We start from the raw sequence: 18,238 nt of genomic DNA, 5'->3' as shown, positions 1-18,238 counted from the left end.
TAACTTTAGTATAATAACATTATATTATTATTATTTATTAATAGACAAATGATTTGACACTTTTTTTTTAATTATCGTATATTGCTTAAAATAAATTAGTATCCTCTGTCCCGGCTCCTAGCTCGTGACAATGTCCTACTTCTTGTTCAAACACAAATATTTTTATAATCACTCATTATACAGCTGAAAATAAAACACAAGAACTTGTCGTGTCGTACTCGTCATTGCCATATGAGACTTAAGTCCGATATTAGCTGGCATCGGCTTCGACAAACCACTTCATACAAAAATTTTCTGGACCGATATTCAAATGCTTCGATGGCAGAATTTCATATTATCTGGTCCTTGTCTTGACAAATTTGGCTCTTGAAGCCCTCTTTTCCATCTTTTCTCTTTTCTTTCGAGTGTTTTCATCTTCTTCATCTCCCTATACCATTGATCAATATAAGTGAATACCATACTAGAACCGTGACACCATATTTATAATTTTTTTGCAGAATTATCATTGATGAAAGACAGAAAACTGAAAAGCCAAACAAGTGGGTGGCAAGTACCTCTGAACCATCAGGCAAGAACCCTTTGACAAGTCCAAATAGTTGATATGCTGCGAATGCTGGAATCTAGAAAAGAAAATGAAAAACCATTCAAGTTCATTCGACTTCTAATGAAACTAATAAGGAAATTAGATACATTAGCTAAAACAGGATAGCGGAGTTGTTGAATGGATAAAATTGACATGCATAAAATATCAAAAACTTGTTCAACAAATCATATCAGATCATATTTATAAATATCAAGGAACAATGCATGAGTAGATATGGTAAAAAAGATCTGAATTTTGAATACACATAACTTACCACAAAGTATACCAGCCAAAAATTTTCAGATATTATGGAACTGAGTTGGACAAAACACGTAACATAGATCAAATCGTGCAAATATCTGCAATAAAAAAAGAAGACAGAAAATAAGACTATAGTTCTCTTCATGAAAATGATTTGTGAGTGGTGAATAAAATATATATCCATATGGCATATGGTATGCACGATGTATATCGTGGCAACAAAAAAGACTATGAAGCAATTAAAGAAACTAGCCAAGAAACATTCACATATACCAAAATTAGCAACATGTTCTTCCATTTATTGCATTCTTCTTCGACAATTAGAATATGTCAGTGCCAAAGCAAGCTTATCAAGTAAAATAGAAATATTTGAAACATCCACCAAGGGGATAGTTTAAAACATATCAACCAGCAAGCTTCAAACATCAAATTTACATCATTTCAAGATGCAACGGCCCATTCTCCACCTCCACCCCACTTCCCAGTAAGGAGAAAAAGTCAAGAAGCTACGTCAGTAAACACAAGTCCAAGCTTTCTAATCCGATATTAAGTCATCCTATACACAGACACAGTCTGCGGTATTGAGAGTTGTAATGGGAATGACTATCACTCAATATGAGAAAACATTATGCCTGTAAACATGCAGTTTCCTGATCGGTTATCAGAAGAAAACGCATCCACTAAGCTGGAATCGTGACCCTCAAGTAGAACGATGCTATTCAAAGCTTGAAGTTATGGAATACATAACCAAAAACAAACCAATTATGCGAGTGGATAGTAACTTATTACATTTGAAATAACTCTTTCGCACCAGCAGTCATATACTTTTGCATCAACACGGTAGACAAGATGAAATCTAAATATAAAACACAAAAGCAATAACTATGAGCATAAATGGATAAGGGTACTTAAAATTTAAAACAATGGCACAAACCATTCCAATTGAAGATCACAATGAACAGCAACTAATGAAAAAGTTCAAATAAAAACAAATATTAACAAACCAAGATACCAACAGAAAGTGTGCAAACAGTACCATGATTCTTATCTTCATCTACAATGAACCCAAAAGGGCCGCTTTATACCATTTAATTAGCTATTAGATGATTCTTATCTTCATCTACTAATCAATTTGTTAATTCTGCTAACATCATTATACCATAATCATTCATATTTTTGTATAGTAGGCGTTGCTAAAGGCTTCTCGCTGCATTGTCCCACATATTCAGTATGAGAATTAATCCTGCAACAAAGTCAATCCATTATAGCGAGAATTTGAACTGGATGCAGCTTATTACTCAATTAGGGGTATAAGCAAATCATTTCATTTTCTGAAAAACAAAAATTAGAACACACAGCTCAAAATTCAAGACTCGAAATTCATCCAATCCTCAAATTTCCTACTCTCAATCATCACAATTTGATATCCAAATTCAAAACTCAATCCAATTCTTTAAAATAAGATTGTTTGAATTTGTTAAATCAATGCCATGCCACATCAATTGCGACTAAGAACAAAAAAATAATACTAACAAAAAATCACATACCCACAAATCCCTCCAGTACTCATATCAAATCCACCATCGAGAAGCTCCCCGCCTTCAGTGTAAGCAGGTTTTGCCATTACAGAGAGCTGCTGATACGGAATTACATAAGCAAGCGAAGTCAAAATCAATCCCGCCCAATGCTTCCACGTGAAGCTGGAGTAGAAGACTCCGATCCTCACCGCTACATAAATTATCTGCAACCAAAATTTTGCGAACCAAAGGGAATCACGAAAATTAATACAGATCAAATTCAAATTCAAATTCAAATTCAAATTCAAACTCAAATTGTACAGTGGATGAATTATTAAGGTTACATTGGAGACGATGATGAGGCGGAGAAGATTCTTCATGTGACGGGCATTTTCTTCTTTACGTTTTTTCGCTCCTTGATTTGCCATTGAAACGATACCGTTTAACGAGTCTATGCAGTGTCCCCGAGAGGGTTCAGCTGAGTATTTTTCTCCTGTATTGGTAAGTGGTAACAACTGAAAATAGAAGGGGGACAACTCCGGACAAGTAACCGTAGTCCGAATCCAAAAACATGGTTTTAAGACAATTTACATTTTTAATAATTAGATAAATAGATAGATAGATTAATGTACTTAATTTTTTTTTAATAATATTGAATTTTATAAACATAAGAAAAATCAAATAATAGAAACACAATTTTTTGTGAGTCTTTAAATAATAAAAGTTTAATTGAGAGACCCAAAAACTTATTTTTTAAGTCCTTAAGTTCATCAAAATTTACACATTAGTCTTTTTTAAATTTTCTTTACATTTCTATCAACTCAAATTTGGTTATTTCTATTTCAATATCAAGAAGATAAAGCCCAACTACTGAACCCATCTTTCTCTCAAAAAATTCAATTTCTTCCTCGTTTTGAAGAGTTAAAGCTAAAAATATAGCATCATATAGTTGAGAATGTCTTCAGTTTTGGAACACTTGTTAAGTTTACATGTTTCTCTAGTTTTAATCAGGTTTTATTCGATAATTTTTTTTAAAAAAAATTTGGGTTAGTTTCAATATCAGAATCAGAATCAGAGGCAACTATGGAAATTGATGAGGACGCCCCTCTCTCCCAAGCATTGAAGCGGAAAAGAATCTCCATCGACCAAGAAAAATCTCTGAACCGCTGGCCAACCAGCCAAGCATGGTACCCCAAAACCTGGCGCCACTCGTCCAATTTCCTGCACTCGCTCCATATGCCGACTTAGAGGAGGCGGCGGCGGAAATATCAGTTTCCGAGTTTGATTATTCGGTCGAGAATCACTTCGAAGCAGTCGACACAATCGTCAATATCTGCGGTATTGTAGTGGCGTGTTTTGCTTTACACAATTTTACAAGGCGATACGATGTGGCTGGAGATATCCTCGAACAACTCGAAAATATTGATGATTTACAAGAAATCGAGCAAGATGTGAAAATATTTATGTCCATGACAGATGTACGAGATGGCAAGAACCAACACAAGAAAATATTACGGAAATGAAAGAATTAATAGATGACATAAGAAATTCACTGTCAATACAAGGTCGACATTGAACTATTAGTTTTTATTTAAATAAATTAAAGTAGAATGTAAACATTAACCATTGTTATTAACAATTGTTTTTATGATTTTTAAGATTTCAATATTTTATTGTTTTGGTATGGATTTAATTATTTATATTTATTCATCACACTTGTTTAGAAATCCGTTATAAAATATATATATAAATTAATGAGTTAAAAAAAACACTTTAATGATATGTATCCAAACACATTTATTAATTTAAAAAGTGCTTTTTATCTATTCATCCAAACATAATATTAACACAATTTTTATTTAAAAAAACACTTTAAAAAGCCAACTTAAAAAAACACTTTCCGCTGCGAGTGTTCCAAAGGTATTCTGCAGAAGAAAGTTTCATAGCTCCCTCTACGGCGCTACACGAGTGATCGACGCACACGTGCAGCATAGGCCCTCCCAAATAATGTTTTTTCTTTTGGTATTAATTTGAATTTATCTATTGATTTTACGCAGCTTCAAAATCCGCAGATTGAGAGCAAAATTAATGATAGAAAATCTTGGTGGGCTGAATAATTAGATTCTTGGGATGTACGTAGAAAATTTCAGTGGTTCCTTACTTTGTTTCATCAAAGACTTTGAAATGCATGTTGGCGGTGCTGTCTGGGCATTGGTGTCGCAGAGTTGATCATAATTCGGAGAATGGCATTGAGCCTGAGGTAATTGATATGGTGTCTTCATCCAAGTAGGAATCTTTTCCTTTAACAAGGGGTACCGCTTAGAAAAGGAATTATGCAGAATAACTGCAGTGGAAATTGCTTTGCATGAGTAGATGAACGGATTTAGAAAATTCTTAGTTGTGGACATGACTCAAAAAAAATGATTTTGTGCTGTAACTTAAGGAAAAAGAATTGAAATAGATATGACTCGTCCAGATTTCTGGTTTGAAATATTTCTTATAGGTTGGTGGTAAAAGGATTGTCTTTGCTAATAGTATTGGAGAGCATTCCATTGTTCGCATGCATGATGGAAATTAATGTGATAATCTGTTTGATTAATTGAGCGTAGTTATTTTCTTGAAATAATATGTTACCTATTCTTTCCTTGTTATCTACCCTATGATTGTGTGAAGGATAAGTTTCGCGCACTTGATTTGTTTCTACAATCAAGATGACACATTTCTCAAATTTTACTTCACCTACGCGTTTTGCATCGGTTTTAGATGCTAAAAGGTAAGTCTATCTTCTCAATATCATGTGTGTAGTACCTTCTCTGCATGTTTGATTGTCATATTAACTCTATGTTCACCTTTGAAAATTGACGTAGTAGTTTGTTGCAGTTGCTGCTTATCCTCCTGAATCTTCACATCACAAGATTGGTGCCCCCTTATCTGGCAGAGGTGTCATTCAAATTTGGTGTGTGTTAGCTGTCTGTGAGGAGGAAGTTGTACTATCTCAGTGTAATAAAAAGCCAAGGCCAACCCAGAAAAAGGGGATGGTCATGGCTAATGAGCCAACTAAAATGCAAAGGCCAAGAGGAAGGCCAAGAAAGAAGCCTCTTATCGACCCTTTGGAAAGGCAGATGCTGACAATCAAAATGTGCAACCTCTTGCTGTTGAATACCCTGAGGGTTCTTCTAGATCGCAACCATCGTACAGAACTTCCATAACAAACATTTTGAAGACCTTGGGAGATCACTTAAAGATTGTAACCAAACAGAATATTCAAATTCGTCAACATCGAGTTCTCCTGAGAGGGCAGAGGAAATCAAGCAAAGGCACAAAATCAAACCCAGGTTCACAATAATGATTTGCATATGCTCAGACAAGACGAACGCCAAGAACCTTCCCTTTTGAATCCATCATCATCTGCAAGCTATCTAATGAATTCCTCCTTGAGGCCCCACAATAAGATTAATTGTACTGGTTCTTGTGATACTTCTAGATGCTTTGTTCCCAAGGATGTTGGTTTGCCTAGAATGATGCTGTGTTTATCTCATAATGGGAAAGTTGCATGGGATATAAAGTGGCGGCCATATAATGGTTGTGACCCTCAATCCATGAAGAGAATGGGTTATCTTGCTGTCTTGCTTGGAAATAGTGCGTTAGAAGTGTAAGATACTCTTAAGCTATCCACTGTTTTGTTTTCTTAACTTTCCACAGGCTTTGGAATTTGAATCCTAAATTTTAACTTTTTTTTTTCATTTATTTACATATGTACGATATCCTAGAGGAATGAATAAGTTATTTGTGACTTGAACTTCATTGAATTGGGTGGAGATCACTCTGTGTTTAGATTCTATATTGTGCACTATCTGTTAGACTGTTACATTGTTTATTTGGATTCTCTCGAGAAATGAAATATGGTGCATAGATGACGTTAATGTAGAAAATTAGAAATCATTTGTCAAATTATGAGTTCATGGATGATTGTCTCCTAAAATATGAGGCTATAAGCCGAATGCATACTATGTTTAAAGGCTCTAGTTGTAATTCTTGTATACTCCGTCAAATCACTACAACATATAATTTTTCTCATAATCATCTGGGTTACAAGGATGTCTTCATGTTTAGCATCAATTGCCCATAATTTATTATCACTTCATTCTTGTGGATTTTTTTATTATTTTGTTCCTTTAGGCTTCCTTTCTTTTTAAGTTCCATCTTTTAATTCCCTCGGGCGCAATATCCAGTCAAATACCTCTACATCATTTTTTTTTTTAAATAAGAAAGTTAATACCTTCATGGCCCCGCTCATTTAAAGAGGCATTGCACCATGAATAGAAACAACACAACTTGCAACTTTACAAAAATCCAAAGTTTGAGACGCGTCGCAAGGACCCTTGTACACTAGTACTTGCTTGCAAGATATAATGATTATACTGTCACAACCTTGCCTCTTTATCTTAGATATTCCCAACTTGAGAATGATTGTATAAAATTGTCATAGTTCTTTAATCAGCTCATTGAATGTGAGATATGCTCAGCCTGAGTATGACTGCATAAATTGTAATAGCTCTTTATTCAGCACATTTTCCTACATTAAGTCATTCTTCATTCTGGTATTTGTCGTAATTGAGTTTCTCAGCGTACCATGTAACAAATGCAGGTGGGACTTGGGAGGTTCCCATTCCTCAGACAGTGAAACTTGTATATCCTGATTGCCAAGAGCGTGTCGATCCTGGGTTCATTAAATTGCAACCAGTATTTAGATGTTCAATTTTGAAATGCGGTGATAGGAGAAGGTAATTTGGAACTAGTGGTATTTATTTTATGCATGCTCTTTCTCTATGACGTGGTAACAGTTTAACTAATTTTATACAATACCAATTCAGAACTTTTGGCTGAATCATACTCGAGGAAATTATATGATTTCATTATGCGATGTTTGCCTTTCAATGTTTTTAGTGATTGAACTATCAGTGACTTGAGACTTTTTTTTATGTACTCTCAATATTTTTTCATCCAATGACATTGATTTATGAAGTGGTAGAGAGGGAGAGCTTCGGTTGAAGTTGCCTTTAAGTCTTAAGCTGGAGTATGGAATAAATTTTACTTTATTTTGTCGGCAAGAATGCATGTGGTAGACATGCAATAAAACTTTGAATTACTCGTGCAGAAAAAGATTGAATTTTGAAAGTTGACAAATGCGGTTTCACACGAGAAACGCGTAAAGGACGCGTCGAGGGAGCTCTATTTATAGAGCTCCCTGCTCCCCTCATTAAAATCTATCCCATTCTGAGTTCCTATCTCAGTATACACATATTTGAGTGTGTTTTATAATATTTGATAGGTGTTTGTTCTCATGTATTAAGAGAGTTTGTGTTCTCTTTGGAAACACAGTGAGTGAGTTGTACACCACAAAATATTATAGTGGAATTCTTTTCATCTTGCCCGTGGTTTTTACCCTAATAATTTTTAGGGGTTTTCACGTAAATCTCGGTGTCCAGTTTATTCTTTATTTTCGGGATTTATTATCTCAAATTCCGCACGTGAGTCCAACATATTTTCTGCATGAAGCAATTTCGTGCTTTGTCTAAACATACTCAGAAGGGATTCCTTAATGATCACTTACCTTTTACACCTCAAGTAGTAACTCTAAGAAAAAGTGAATGAAATCCAAGTTTTCCTTCCCAAGATAGTGTCAAAGCACAGGGTCAGATGGAATGTGAACAAAGAGTGCAAGAAGTGGCTGTGCTAGGGCGGAGCTGCTGGCTTGATACGCTGTCAGGAGGTTGATGTTTCTGGTTTTGAATAATATATATGACCGAGATGGCAATGTTTTATTGATATTATTTTGTGATCATATAGTTTTTGATTAATTTATTTTGAGTTTGTTCGGTGGAAAACGAGGGTATTAATCCTTGCATATATGAACCGGGAGAAAGAAGTATTAGTTTCTATCTTGTCGAGCGGCGCCGTCCATCCCCTAAATTTATATTTCTGACTACTATTTATTACGGAAGAGCACATTTTTCATTCGATGAAATATCATTCTCTTAGTTTCAAATTTATATTTATTTCGGGTTTTCTAAACAGAACCCTTTATTTGTCTGCAAGATTTTTTTCCCTCCTCTTAGTTAAGATTTCAATAGTATCAAAACGTAATTTCAGGCATAATGTGCATGCAATATAATTATATATGCGCGTCGATACGATGTAGCGATATTTTGTTTCATGTAATCTTTGTTTCCTATGTCTTATAATCCGTGTGCACACACTTTTAATATAATATAAATCACTCTTTTAAAAAATAAGTTATTAATTTTTTAAATATATTTAAGTATTTAATTATATTAACAAATCATGTAGTTATTAATTTTTTTTTTTTGAAATGATGTAGTTATTTTTAGGATTGAGTAAAATAGGTTTTTATTGAATAAAAGCAGTACTTTTATCTAACCATTAAAATGAGTAAGATAGTTACTCTAACCCGTCAATGTATTATTATGTAGTAGAGAGAAATAATATATTTAAATACACACATTAGTTATTAGCTCTTTGTGTCCACACCTTGTGTATATGTCAAGTTGAATTTTTGTGTAATTAATATTGTTTAAAAAATTAAAATGAAATTTAAAATTTTCTAATTTTTAATAAGTTCTTTTTTTCATAAAGTTAATGTTCCCAAATTATAAATAATAATTTTTTGTTTACAATTTGATAATTTAATTGATTTATTTTATAATTTAAATTTTGGCATATTTAGAGACCACTATGTATCTCTTACATAATAAGGTTGCGTTTGGTTGTGATGATTAAATAATGAAATGATTAAGAGAAAAATGATAAAAAGAATTATTGAAGTAAATAAAGATAAAATAATATTATGTTTGGTATGATTTTTAAAGATGAGATAAATAATAATATTTTGATGAATTGACAAAATTGTCCTTCAAGTTATGTGGCGGTGGTCGGCAGCGGCGGCGGTCGTCGAAGGTGGCTGGCCGGAGGCGACGTTCCGGCGATTGGCCGACGTTCGATGGGGGTGGGCGACGGCGGAGATCGTCGGCGGTGGTCGGCAGCGGCGGCGACGATGGCGACGATGGTCGGCGAGCATCGGCGGCGCTCTGCGGCGGTCGGGCGGCGGTCGGTGTAGAGAAGTGGTGGTGAGTTTGGATTTAGGAGAAGGGAAAAATTGGAAAAATAGAATGGATTAAGAGTGGGATAAATAATCTTAGGGAGTGAGGAGTGATTATTTTATCACACCTAATATAACCTAATCATCCATAGTAGGGATAGACTTGGTTAAATAATCACCCCTACCAAACATGTGATTAGGTGGGTTAAAAAAAATAAACCTACCTAATCATCCGTACCAAACGCTCCCTAAGAGTTATAGATATAGATAGATAGAATATTGGTACACTATTTAAATGTATATTGATTGTTGCACATAATAAATGTAATTTTTCATAAATAAATAAATAAATTTCTTCCGAACAACCTGTGGACAATTCATGCAACGCAATAAAGCGGACATGCGAAACAAAGACGTTGTTTTTGGTCAATGCTCATACACCCAAATCTTTCGGTTACAAAACAACCTCGCGGGCAATTTATCACTGTATTCTCCGGCGCTGGGAGTAAAATCTCCCTGGATTTGATCTCCTTTACGGTAACCGAAACTCCGACTCATTCAACGGCGTTATTTCCGGCTTCAGGCCGGCGGTCAATACCTAAAGGTAAATCACCGCGGCACTGATCAATCTCTGCATATGCACCTGTTTGGTGCGCGTTTTTCGATTACCAGATAATTATCTAGCCTTTTTTTCCTTTGAATGGTTGGGTGTTCTTTTTTGTGCAATTGCGTGTTAGTTGAATGTATGTGCATCTTTCTATTGATGTGTTTTGCGTTCCAGTGATTTGATTATCTTATGTTATATTACGATGATGTCGATTATTAGGAATTTGAGGATTGAGTTGATCGTTTTATTCATGTTTGGGTTCGGGCTATTTTATTGAGAGATGTGATACATTATATGTTACCGTTAATTTTTACGCCAAGGAAAAGATTTTTATTTAGACGAGTTGAAAACAAAAATGGAATTGAACATTTGAAATTAAGATGACTGCGTGCATGAAGGATACTAAATATAATAAATGCAAATTAACCTTTGCCCCTGGATTGTACTCAGATAAGTGATGAATTTGAAAACCCTCAATTTGGGAAGACAGAAAGCTTGAACTTAAAGATCAATAAATTAATAATAAAGAGGACGGGCTGAACGGCTTAATCATTGGCATCTGGGTGTCAATATCTTACATATGAAATACTCTTACCTTTTGCAATGCAGATGTCATCTCAACATTTTTTATTGATAAAGAAGATTTTTGTTATTAGATGAGTGACATTAGCTGTTTTTTTCCATATGTTTACCGTCAAATTTTAGCGCAGAGGGACGTCATTAAGTGAGTTCCTTGGAGTTTCGTTCAATGGCAGCTGGAAGTAATGGCCAGCAAAATTTCAGAAAAGCTATGGGAGCTCTTAAGGATTCAACAATGGTTGGAATGGCCAAAGTCAATAGTGTTTATAAGGTGTTGCTTGAGCTGTAAATTCATTTTCTTGATACCGTGGTTTTTCGAAGGGAAAACATAAGATTATGTATTACAGGATCTAGATGTTGCTGTTCTGAAAGCCACAAACCTTCTGGTCTCAATACACGAACGAGCCGATCGTAGAACAAGCAAGTTGCAACTGCTGAACTCTTCCTTTTCCCATCAACAAATAAATCCCCGCTTTGCCAGTCTGCTCCATAAGCAAGAGAACCAAGCTTCTCATAAGTTTCAACCACTTAGGCTTGATCGTCTTTAATGTTCAAAATCGCAAATCCATTGTGCATACAGGCCGCCAAAACAAGGTCGGATATAAAAGGATGGTGCTTGATTCTCCAGACTCCTCCACCTAGGCCTATCAAAGAATCGCTTACCGGTTTTGATGTTGATCTGACATCCCATATCCTAAGTTGTTCATCATAACTACCGGTAAGCAGAATATTAGTGTCACTAGAGCTTTTGGCGATACAACAATTATCCATTTTGTTAACTTCGGTGTTCTGTAAAACTGTTTTTGAAGGGTCATTTCTTAAATCCCAACAGCTAAATGTGCACTCATCCCAACCTGTGTACACCAACATTGGTTGGTGGATATCAAAAGAAGCGGCCCACAGTTCAAATTCACGAGCTTTCCATTTTTGTAAGATGTTAAGCTCAGAATCCTGGAGGGAAATTATAAAGACCGGCCCATGGCAAAGTCCAACTACGATGGATGTTGCAGAGGGATTCCAGTCAACGCACAGAGACATGGAGAACTGATGCATTTGCCACACATTTCTTCTCAGATGAATACCTGTATCGGCTGAAGCTTCCCGGCATCGGCATCAACATCAAAAAGTGTTACGGAAACTGATCGACTAGGCCGACCACCCTCTTGAAGAACATAAGTGGAGGCCGCAAGCACGTTGTAGAACGACTCGTGGCGACAGAACTCTACAGCATCTGCGTTTCTATCTAAGAAGCAATGCCCGATTTCCATGTATGCACCTAACACGTGTAGACACGCATGATAAAACCCAAAAATAAAAGTTGCATACTCTGGTCGTTCAACCATTTTATCGAACATGTCACGGATCCAAATAAACACCATTGAAGGAAACATCGAACAGCACCAACCTCGGACGCAATTTCGACCACAATTTCTTCCAAATTAAACAACTGAAGGGAGTAGAAAAGTGAAAATATATGGTGGTTATTAAAATAATTGAATAAAATATCATCTTATCTATACTTACCATCAAATTAAAAGTTGAGAGTTATATTGGTGAGGTACAAATGAAAATCACAATTATATCATCATCTATACATACAATATATTAACAATATTAAGGGATTTAGAGTATTAATTTATTTATAAACACAATACTTTGTCTATTTTTTTTTAATTTTTGAAATTTACTAAATATTATTTTATTTTTATCTAAACTTTTTATTATTAATTCATCATAAAAATTAATTTAGAGGGAAAAAATTATATATGCACAGATCAAAAAGTGTTCGAAGTTTTGGACAATCATCATCAATCTATAATCACCATCTTAGAATTCCTATTTCATTTTAAATCTTAACTTCCTTTTTTTGGACATTGTCTCATCGTTCTTCAAATTATTTTTCGGAGTCAACCATTATATGGAATGTATATACCAGCCAGCAAAGGGAATCGGTAAATATGGTCCATTTACAGCACAAGTACAACCAGATCCTCTGAAATTTGCGGATAAACATACAAATTTTTGAACACACGATATTCTAGTGCTCTCAATATTGCAGGATTCTTCATCAAACTTAATTTCCAAATCCCACAACTGCAGAATATCACTAAAAAAACTAGTACTAAATCACAAATTTCTAATCAGAAGGGAGAACCAAAACCATCTAGTTTTGAATCAGACAACTGATAGCGAAAGAACGACCATCAAGTAGCTTGATATTCACCGTCTTCTGAAATACCAACTAAGAACTTGGGAAGAGAAGCAATATGCGGAAGATGGAGAAGGAAGTCGTTTAACGAGTCTTTTCTTGAAATTGAAGGCCCCTGATTAATATCAACACCGTTCCCTTCAAAAGCAAGCTTACATTTAGCATCCTCGTGTACAGAATTATTCATAAGCTCAGAGGAGATGTCTTTCCCATTATCAATATCTTTATGACGGCTCTCTTGAACTTGTGCATTGGAAGCTGTGACAGGATCCTGCAATAGGCAGCAGAGAGAATTCACCTTTTTCATAAGCGATTTTTCATCCAAGCCCATAGCATGTTGACTGTCGCTCAGTAACATTTGGGAAATGTTTTCCAGCATGTCCTGGCATTCTGATGCCTTATTTGAAGGTAAATTTCCACAGATCACTTGCTCTGAAATACAATTTCCAATGTGATTCACAAGATCACTCATAGACACAGAGTGGGGAAGTCCCTGCACCCTTGGTGGTTCCCAAATTTCGGGTACAACAGAAACAGTCTCGCCAAATTTGATGTCCCCTTCATTTACTTGTGGATCCATCACTGACAGTATTAAGATGATAATAAATAGGAAAAAATAATGAATTAAAAAAAAAACAAATCATGTAGTCAAGAGAATAATGACAGTTTGCACGTATTTTGGAAAAGGAGGTAGTGTGATAGTTACATAAATATGGTACAATAGGTAATAATAGCTCAAGCAAAGCAATGTCCCATTTCAAAAAAAGGTTAACATTCATGAAGAACCATTCACATGAAAGACAGATTATGGTTAAGATCGAGTGTTCGAGAGCAAAACAAATTCACAATTTTGACCCAAACTATAGTAGGTGTGGGCAACATAGTAAAGTTCATTTGATCGAAAAAGAATCTCATCTCCAGATTGTGGATACCACTGACACACACATAAACAGTATACACGGATCATTTTATTCTTTTTTCACTTATTGAAGCCATAACCAAGAAACAAAGGTGTCCCTAAGGTTTTAGGCCCAGGAATTAAGCATAAGATTCAAGCCCGTCAAAACGCATGATTAGAATATGAACAAACCTGAGATAGGTGATGGAGCTTCTTTAGACACATGCTGAGCGACCAAAGGATTCTGTCCAAAATCGAAGGAAGCTAATGGTGCAGCAGCTGCTGGTGCCACATCCTGGAACACAAAGGGAGATCCTTCAACAACAGTTGGCGTGTCATTACATACTTCACTTTTACATTCTTCTGAGTTTTCGAGACCAGAAACTTGTGAATCAAAATATGGTGAGTCCATGACTATCTCAGGCTGTTGGCTCAAAATACAAAGACGCGCGTCACATTGGATAAGCTTTTCATAATGCTTGTTTAACACACCTGGATAGCACTGTAGATAATGCTGCCTATTCAAACAGTAAAAAACATTGGCCAAGTTTATTATAGTTCCAAGTCTACAAAATCATGGTAAAAAGTAAAAACTTTCCAATTTGCGTCGGTCAATAAAATATTTGTTCCCACCATAGTAAGGTGACTTGTACATATAGCAAATTTGTTAAGGAAAGAAGGGGACAGATTCATTCATGTAGCACAAAAATGAAATCAATCCTGACACAAAATTTAGAAGTATCTAGAAAAAATTGGAAGCCACGAGCGGTACTGAAACAAAATTTAGTACCGTCTAGAAATGTTTTACGGAAAGTGGTTAGATTTTGGCAGTTGATTGGGTATAACAGATTGTTACACAAAATTTAGAAGTAACGAGAAATTGGAAGCCACAAGCGGCAATGAAACAAAATTTAGTACTGTCTAGAAATGTTTTAGGGAAATGGATAGATTTTTTGGTAGTTGATTGAGTATAACAGATTGTTAACACCAGCAAGAAGTGATGGTAACTATTTTCTCTACCGATTGTTCAAAGTGCAAGGAGCAGAGGAAATTGAAGCTTGCATGACAAAAGCCTCAATATTGTCCAGAAAAGTGCATCAATACAAAGGCATAACACCACCCCCACCCCCCACATATTAATAGCTTATAGTTGTTCATAAGATCAATTTGCATGCATAAATACAAAATACTCCGAGCTTGTTCCTTCAAACTTGAAGGAAAAAAACGTCCCCTTTAAATTACATACAATCGATTTTCATGATAGAGATTTTGAGTGACTGCTCAATAATAGCAGCAATCCAAAATTTTCCACGACATTCAATCAATAAAATGACAAATAATGGAACACACAAACTAATTTTGAAAGTCTTACCTATATTTTTCAGCCTGCCCATCCGTAAAGTCGGTACTTGCCTGCCAGAGTGTGTGTTTTCTGGGTTGTGGATTGGTTTCCCGGTAAAAGGTGGGCTGTCGAGCCAACTAGATCACACACACAAAAATAATATGCTGAGTAATAACAACAAATAAAATCACCTGTTTTTACTTAAAAAATGAATAAGAAATCTGTCTTTGGGATGTTCAGAAAAAATATTGAGAGTATAAAGTGAGAGAAACTAATTACCACAATTGTCAAAGAGTCGGGACCATTATCAGGACATTCAGCTTTCAGAGCCGTGATATCAGACCACTGTATCTCTATATTACTCTTGAGACCGCCTTCAAGAACTTCCCAAACAAGTTTATGCTTAGCAAAATAAGACTTAGCAACCAGATCACCTTCATATCTTGACTCATACTGCCAAAAGATGATTGGTCAGCCAAAAAATTAAAGAATTTACTCTTTAGAAGATGCCAAAGTACACTACAAATAAAATAAAATTTTCTGGAAAAACTTATTTGTTAGAGCAAGAACGTGAATTGACCAGTTATATCTTGGTTTTGTAGCTTAGCTCTGTATGACCAGAAACAGTGCAAATAATTAGACCTTCAAAAAGTATTTCTTTCATCAAGTAATTCCAAGAAACAAACTTCTGTCTGGAATAAATACAATTGAAAAGATTTGGTTAGAATTAGGGTAACCGGAATATAAATTCTCTTCTTTTAATCCAAAACAGTTTCATTAAACATTGCTTCAACTTGAATGCCTAAGCTCTATTTATACATAACATCATAATACTCCAGATTCTTAGATGTGGAGAGCTGATGAAAGAACGGGTATTATGGCACCCATTTGTCACCAACTTGACTGCCGCGATAGTGATATCAAATTACTCTTCAAACTTAAAGCAAAACAGACAGATTTCTTTCTCAAACAAAAAGAAATTTTGGTAAGAACATTGTAGGCAAAAGTTCAGAATATTACCTCCCACGTGCCAATTCTCAATAACAAAGCTGGAAAATTTGAAGCCTTCAGCTTGTCATTCAAGCACGAAGCAACAGTTCCCTTCACATCGGTTTTGGTAAGGGAGTGTGCATTTCCACCAGGCTGCAACATAGTAGAAGCAGTGGTCCCCTGTGAGAGTCTCATTTGGATCAAGTCTATCAAAGATGGACTCTTTCTAAGCCTCAAACCTAAAGGACTCGGCTCGTCAAGAGGGTTGTATTCCGATGGCGAAACTGGAAGCTCGTGATTTCTTGAGCTCCACTGTTAATTAAAAAACAAATCATTGCAAGGGGAATCAAAAGCTGTAGAACGAGTGGGAAAACATGCCAGGGAAACTCGGATAAAGTAAAACACCTACAAGCGCACTATAAAGTAAACAACAAACAACTGCAACAATAATCAGTGCATCAATAAACAAAGAAATATGCGTAACGATAGTTCATCTCATTACTTCTTTGCATCGAAATTCACCAAGCTTTATAAATATACAAATCAAAGATAACTACTGTTGAGAAATTCGTTTTCCCCATGCTATTCAACGATTATTGTTATAAAACACGATAACAATAAACCAAAAAATGGAAAATTAAATACATCAGGAAACTACACGCGATAGGATCCCGACTAATCACGGAGACAAAAAAACAAAAAAACAAATCACAGCAAAAAACATAAACCCTAAACCCAGAATCGGCAATAAAATATTATCATTAAAACTCTAGCAATCAGCTATAGTTTAAAAACCTGGTTAGTTTGAGAAGTGGATGAGCGAGATCGTTTGGCAAGAGGCCCATACTCCTCCGAAAATTCTTCAACGCCCTCGACATGCGGCGATCCCATCAGCTGAACCATCCAATCACAATACCCAAAAATCCAAGAATATTGGAATTCCCTAACCAAATTCGAAATGGAGAGTCGGGAATTCCAACTTTATGCGGAGAAAAATGAGAATTACCTCTCCTGTTACAAATTAAGAATTCTCCACCGTCTCCTTAATAATTTGTGCGTGTTATTGAGGAGAAAAAGATCGAGAGGAGAAGGCAGAATGTATATCGGTGACATTCCGTGCAGTCGGTCCATATTTGATGGCATGAATCCATGTAACGAGGTTTCTATTTTAAAGACGATTATACCCCTGCAGGTATAGACTGTATATACCTTCAAGGCCTATGTTTGCTCCAATTTCCAACCGAATTAGTTTTGTATCAATGTCATAATAAATGTGATTAACGTCATTTTTTTATATTTATTTGATTGTGGAAAACTGGAAATTATGAATTAAATATCATTTAAAATAAAATTATCGTATCGAATTACATATTATTCAATATATAAATTTGCTGATAGATATATTATTAAATCTGGTTATAGTTTTAGATGAGTCAATGATTATTATATTAAGCACGAATATTGTTGTGTTAGATTATGAGACATCGTCTCAGAGCCTTATTTAATTTTGTCAAGGCATCAGTCTTATCTTGCCACGATATGGTTTAACCCTTAATTTTAAGGCTAATTTTTGAGAATTTCTTGGAAAATCAACACCTATGAAATAGGTTATTTTGGTGAGAAAATGTAATATTGAAATGTTACATTTCATTCTATAATTATTATTTTCGTCCAAAAGATATGTATTGTCTTTACCCAATTTTTTCGGACATTATTGTAGATAAAAGCGGTTTATAATAATCACCGACAAATGTCATAATAAATCACAAAATAATCACATGGTCACTAATTTTAAAAATCCAAAAATTATTATATTTGTCATATATCTCGAACATAACAAAAATTTATCCAAATCAGTTATAAAAATGTATCTTCAAAGTTGTTAATGTAAATGTGATATCTATATTTACAACTAAAGTAGTTCTTAATATAAAAAATTAGTGTAAGAAAATTATTTGTGCACACAACGTTATTTAGTATATAATTATCCAACCAAATATCGAGCCAAGGACAGTGAGGGAATTTAGGTGTTGTCTCACAACTACATCCTTGCGTTGCGTGTGCCTGAGTTGGGTCCTGATTCGTTTTCCGCACGTGTTTTTCCTGTCCTTGTGGCACAGAACAGCTGGCCC

General features: G+C 35.2%; 3 protein-coding genes and 1 pseudogene across 8 annotated transcripts; 1 reads left to right on the top strand and 3 right to left on the bottom strand.

The window, feature by feature from the left end:
* Positions 1-159: 159 nt before the first annotated feature.
* Positions 160-2,883, bottom strand: LOC142540043 (uncharacterized). The gene is made up of 5 exons (XM_075645898.1): positions 2,706-2,883; positions 2,392-2,585; positions 858-942; positions 555-620; positions 160-427 (listed from the first exon to the last, which is right to left on the bottom strand). Exons 1-5 carry the CDS (start codon positions 2,787-2,789, stop codon positions 335-337), a joined length of 522 nt encoding a protein of 173 aa, XP_075502013.1. The 5' UTR covers positions 2,790-2,883; the 3' UTR covers positions 160-334.
* Positions 2,884-4,390: 1,507 nt separating this feature from the next.
* LOC142540042 (uncharacterized) lies at positions 4,391-11,134 on the top strand. Of its 6 annotated transcripts, XM_075645897.1 has the most exons (4): positions 4,425-6,000; positions 7,010-7,145; positions 10,799-10,938; positions 11,015-11,134. In XM_075645897.1, the coding sequence occupies exons 1-3, from the start codon at positions 5,718-5,720 to the stop codon at positions 10,851-10,853; spliced, it is 474 nt and encodes a 157-aa protein (XP_075502012.1). In that variant the 5' UTR covers positions 4,425-5,717; the 3' UTR covers positions 10,854-10,938; positions 11,015-11,134. The 6 variants fall into 6 exon arrangements, 1 of the variants encoding a protein (XP_075502012.1); XR_012819016.1 differs by lacking the exons at positions 10,799-10,938; positions 11,015-11,134 and adding an exon at positions 8,056-8,362 and having other exon boundaries at positions 4,438-6,013; XR_012819014.1 differs by lacking the exons at positions 10,799-10,938; positions 11,015-11,134 and adding an exon at positions 7,921-8,362 and having other exon boundaries at positions 4,438-6,013.
* On the bottom strand, positions 10,959-12,058 carry LOC142538380 (uncharacterized; annotated as a pseudogene).
* Positions 12,059-12,616: 558 nt separating this feature from the next.
* LOC142540040 (uncharacterized) lies at positions 12,617-17,167 on the bottom strand. The gene is made up of 6 exons (XM_075645896.1): positions 16,902-17,167; positions 16,137-16,418; positions 15,396-15,569; positions 15,147-15,253; positions 13,967-14,292; positions 12,617-13,458 (listed from the first exon to the last, which is right to left on the bottom strand). The coding sequence occupies exons 1-6, from the start codon at positions 17,007-17,009 to the stop codon at positions 12,872-12,874; spliced, it is 1,584 nt and encodes a 527-aa protein (XP_075502011.1). The 5' UTR covers positions 17,010-17,167; the 3' UTR covers positions 12,617-12,871.
* Positions 17,168-18,238: the final 1,071 nt, after the last annotated feature.

This window comes from Primulina tabacum, chromosome 3 (genome assembly GCF_025594145.1).
Source record: "Primulina tabacum isolate GXHZ01 chromosome 3, ASM2559414v2, whole genome shotgun sequence".
Lineage (NCBI taxonomy): Eukaryota > Viridiplantae > Streptophyta > Magnoliopsida > Lamiales > Gesneriaceae > Primulina > Primulina tabacum.
Note: the sequence above shows the minus strand (reverse complement) of the source record. Positions and strands in the feature narration are given on the sequence as shown.

Bases quoted from the DNA above. Each gene is read 5' to 3' on its own strand.
- LOC142540043 (XM_075645898.1), bottom strand. From the start codon at position 2,789: ATGGCAAATCAAGGAGCGAAAAAACGTAAAGAAGAAAATGCCCGTCAC. The intron at 2,586-2,705 runs GTAACCTTAATA...TTTTGGTTGCAG, and splicing joins GCCTCATCATCGTCTCCAAT to ATAATTTATGTAGCGGTGAG. The intron at 428-554 runs GTACTTGCCACC...TCAATGGTATAG, and splicing joins TCTTGCCTGATGGTTCAGAG to GGAGATGAAGAAGATGAAAA.
- LOC142540042 (XM_075645897.1), top strand. From the start codon at position 5,718: ATGCTCAGACAAGACGAACGCCAAGAACCTTCCCTTTTGAATCCATCA. The intron at 6,001-7,009 runs GTGCGTTAGAAG...TAACAAATGCAG, and splicing joins TGCTGTCTTGCTTGGAAATA to GTGGGACTTGGGAGGTTCCC. The intron at 7,146-10,798 runs GTAATTTGGAAC...ATTTTAGCGCAG, and splicing joins AAATGCGGTGATAGGAGAAG to AGGGACGTCATTAAGTGAGT.
- LOC142540040 (XM_075645896.1), bottom strand. From the start codon at position 17,009: ATGGTTCAGCTGATGGGATCGCCGCATGTCGAGGGCGTTGAAGAATTT. The intron at 16,419-16,901 runs GTTTTTAAACTA...TTTAATTAACAG, and splicing joins CCACTTCTCAAACTAACCAG to TGGAGCTCAAGAAATCACGA. The intron at 15,570-16,136 runs GTAATATTCTGA...ATCTTTTGGCAG, and splicing joins TGAGAATTGGCACGTGGGAG to TATGAGTCAAGATATGAAGG.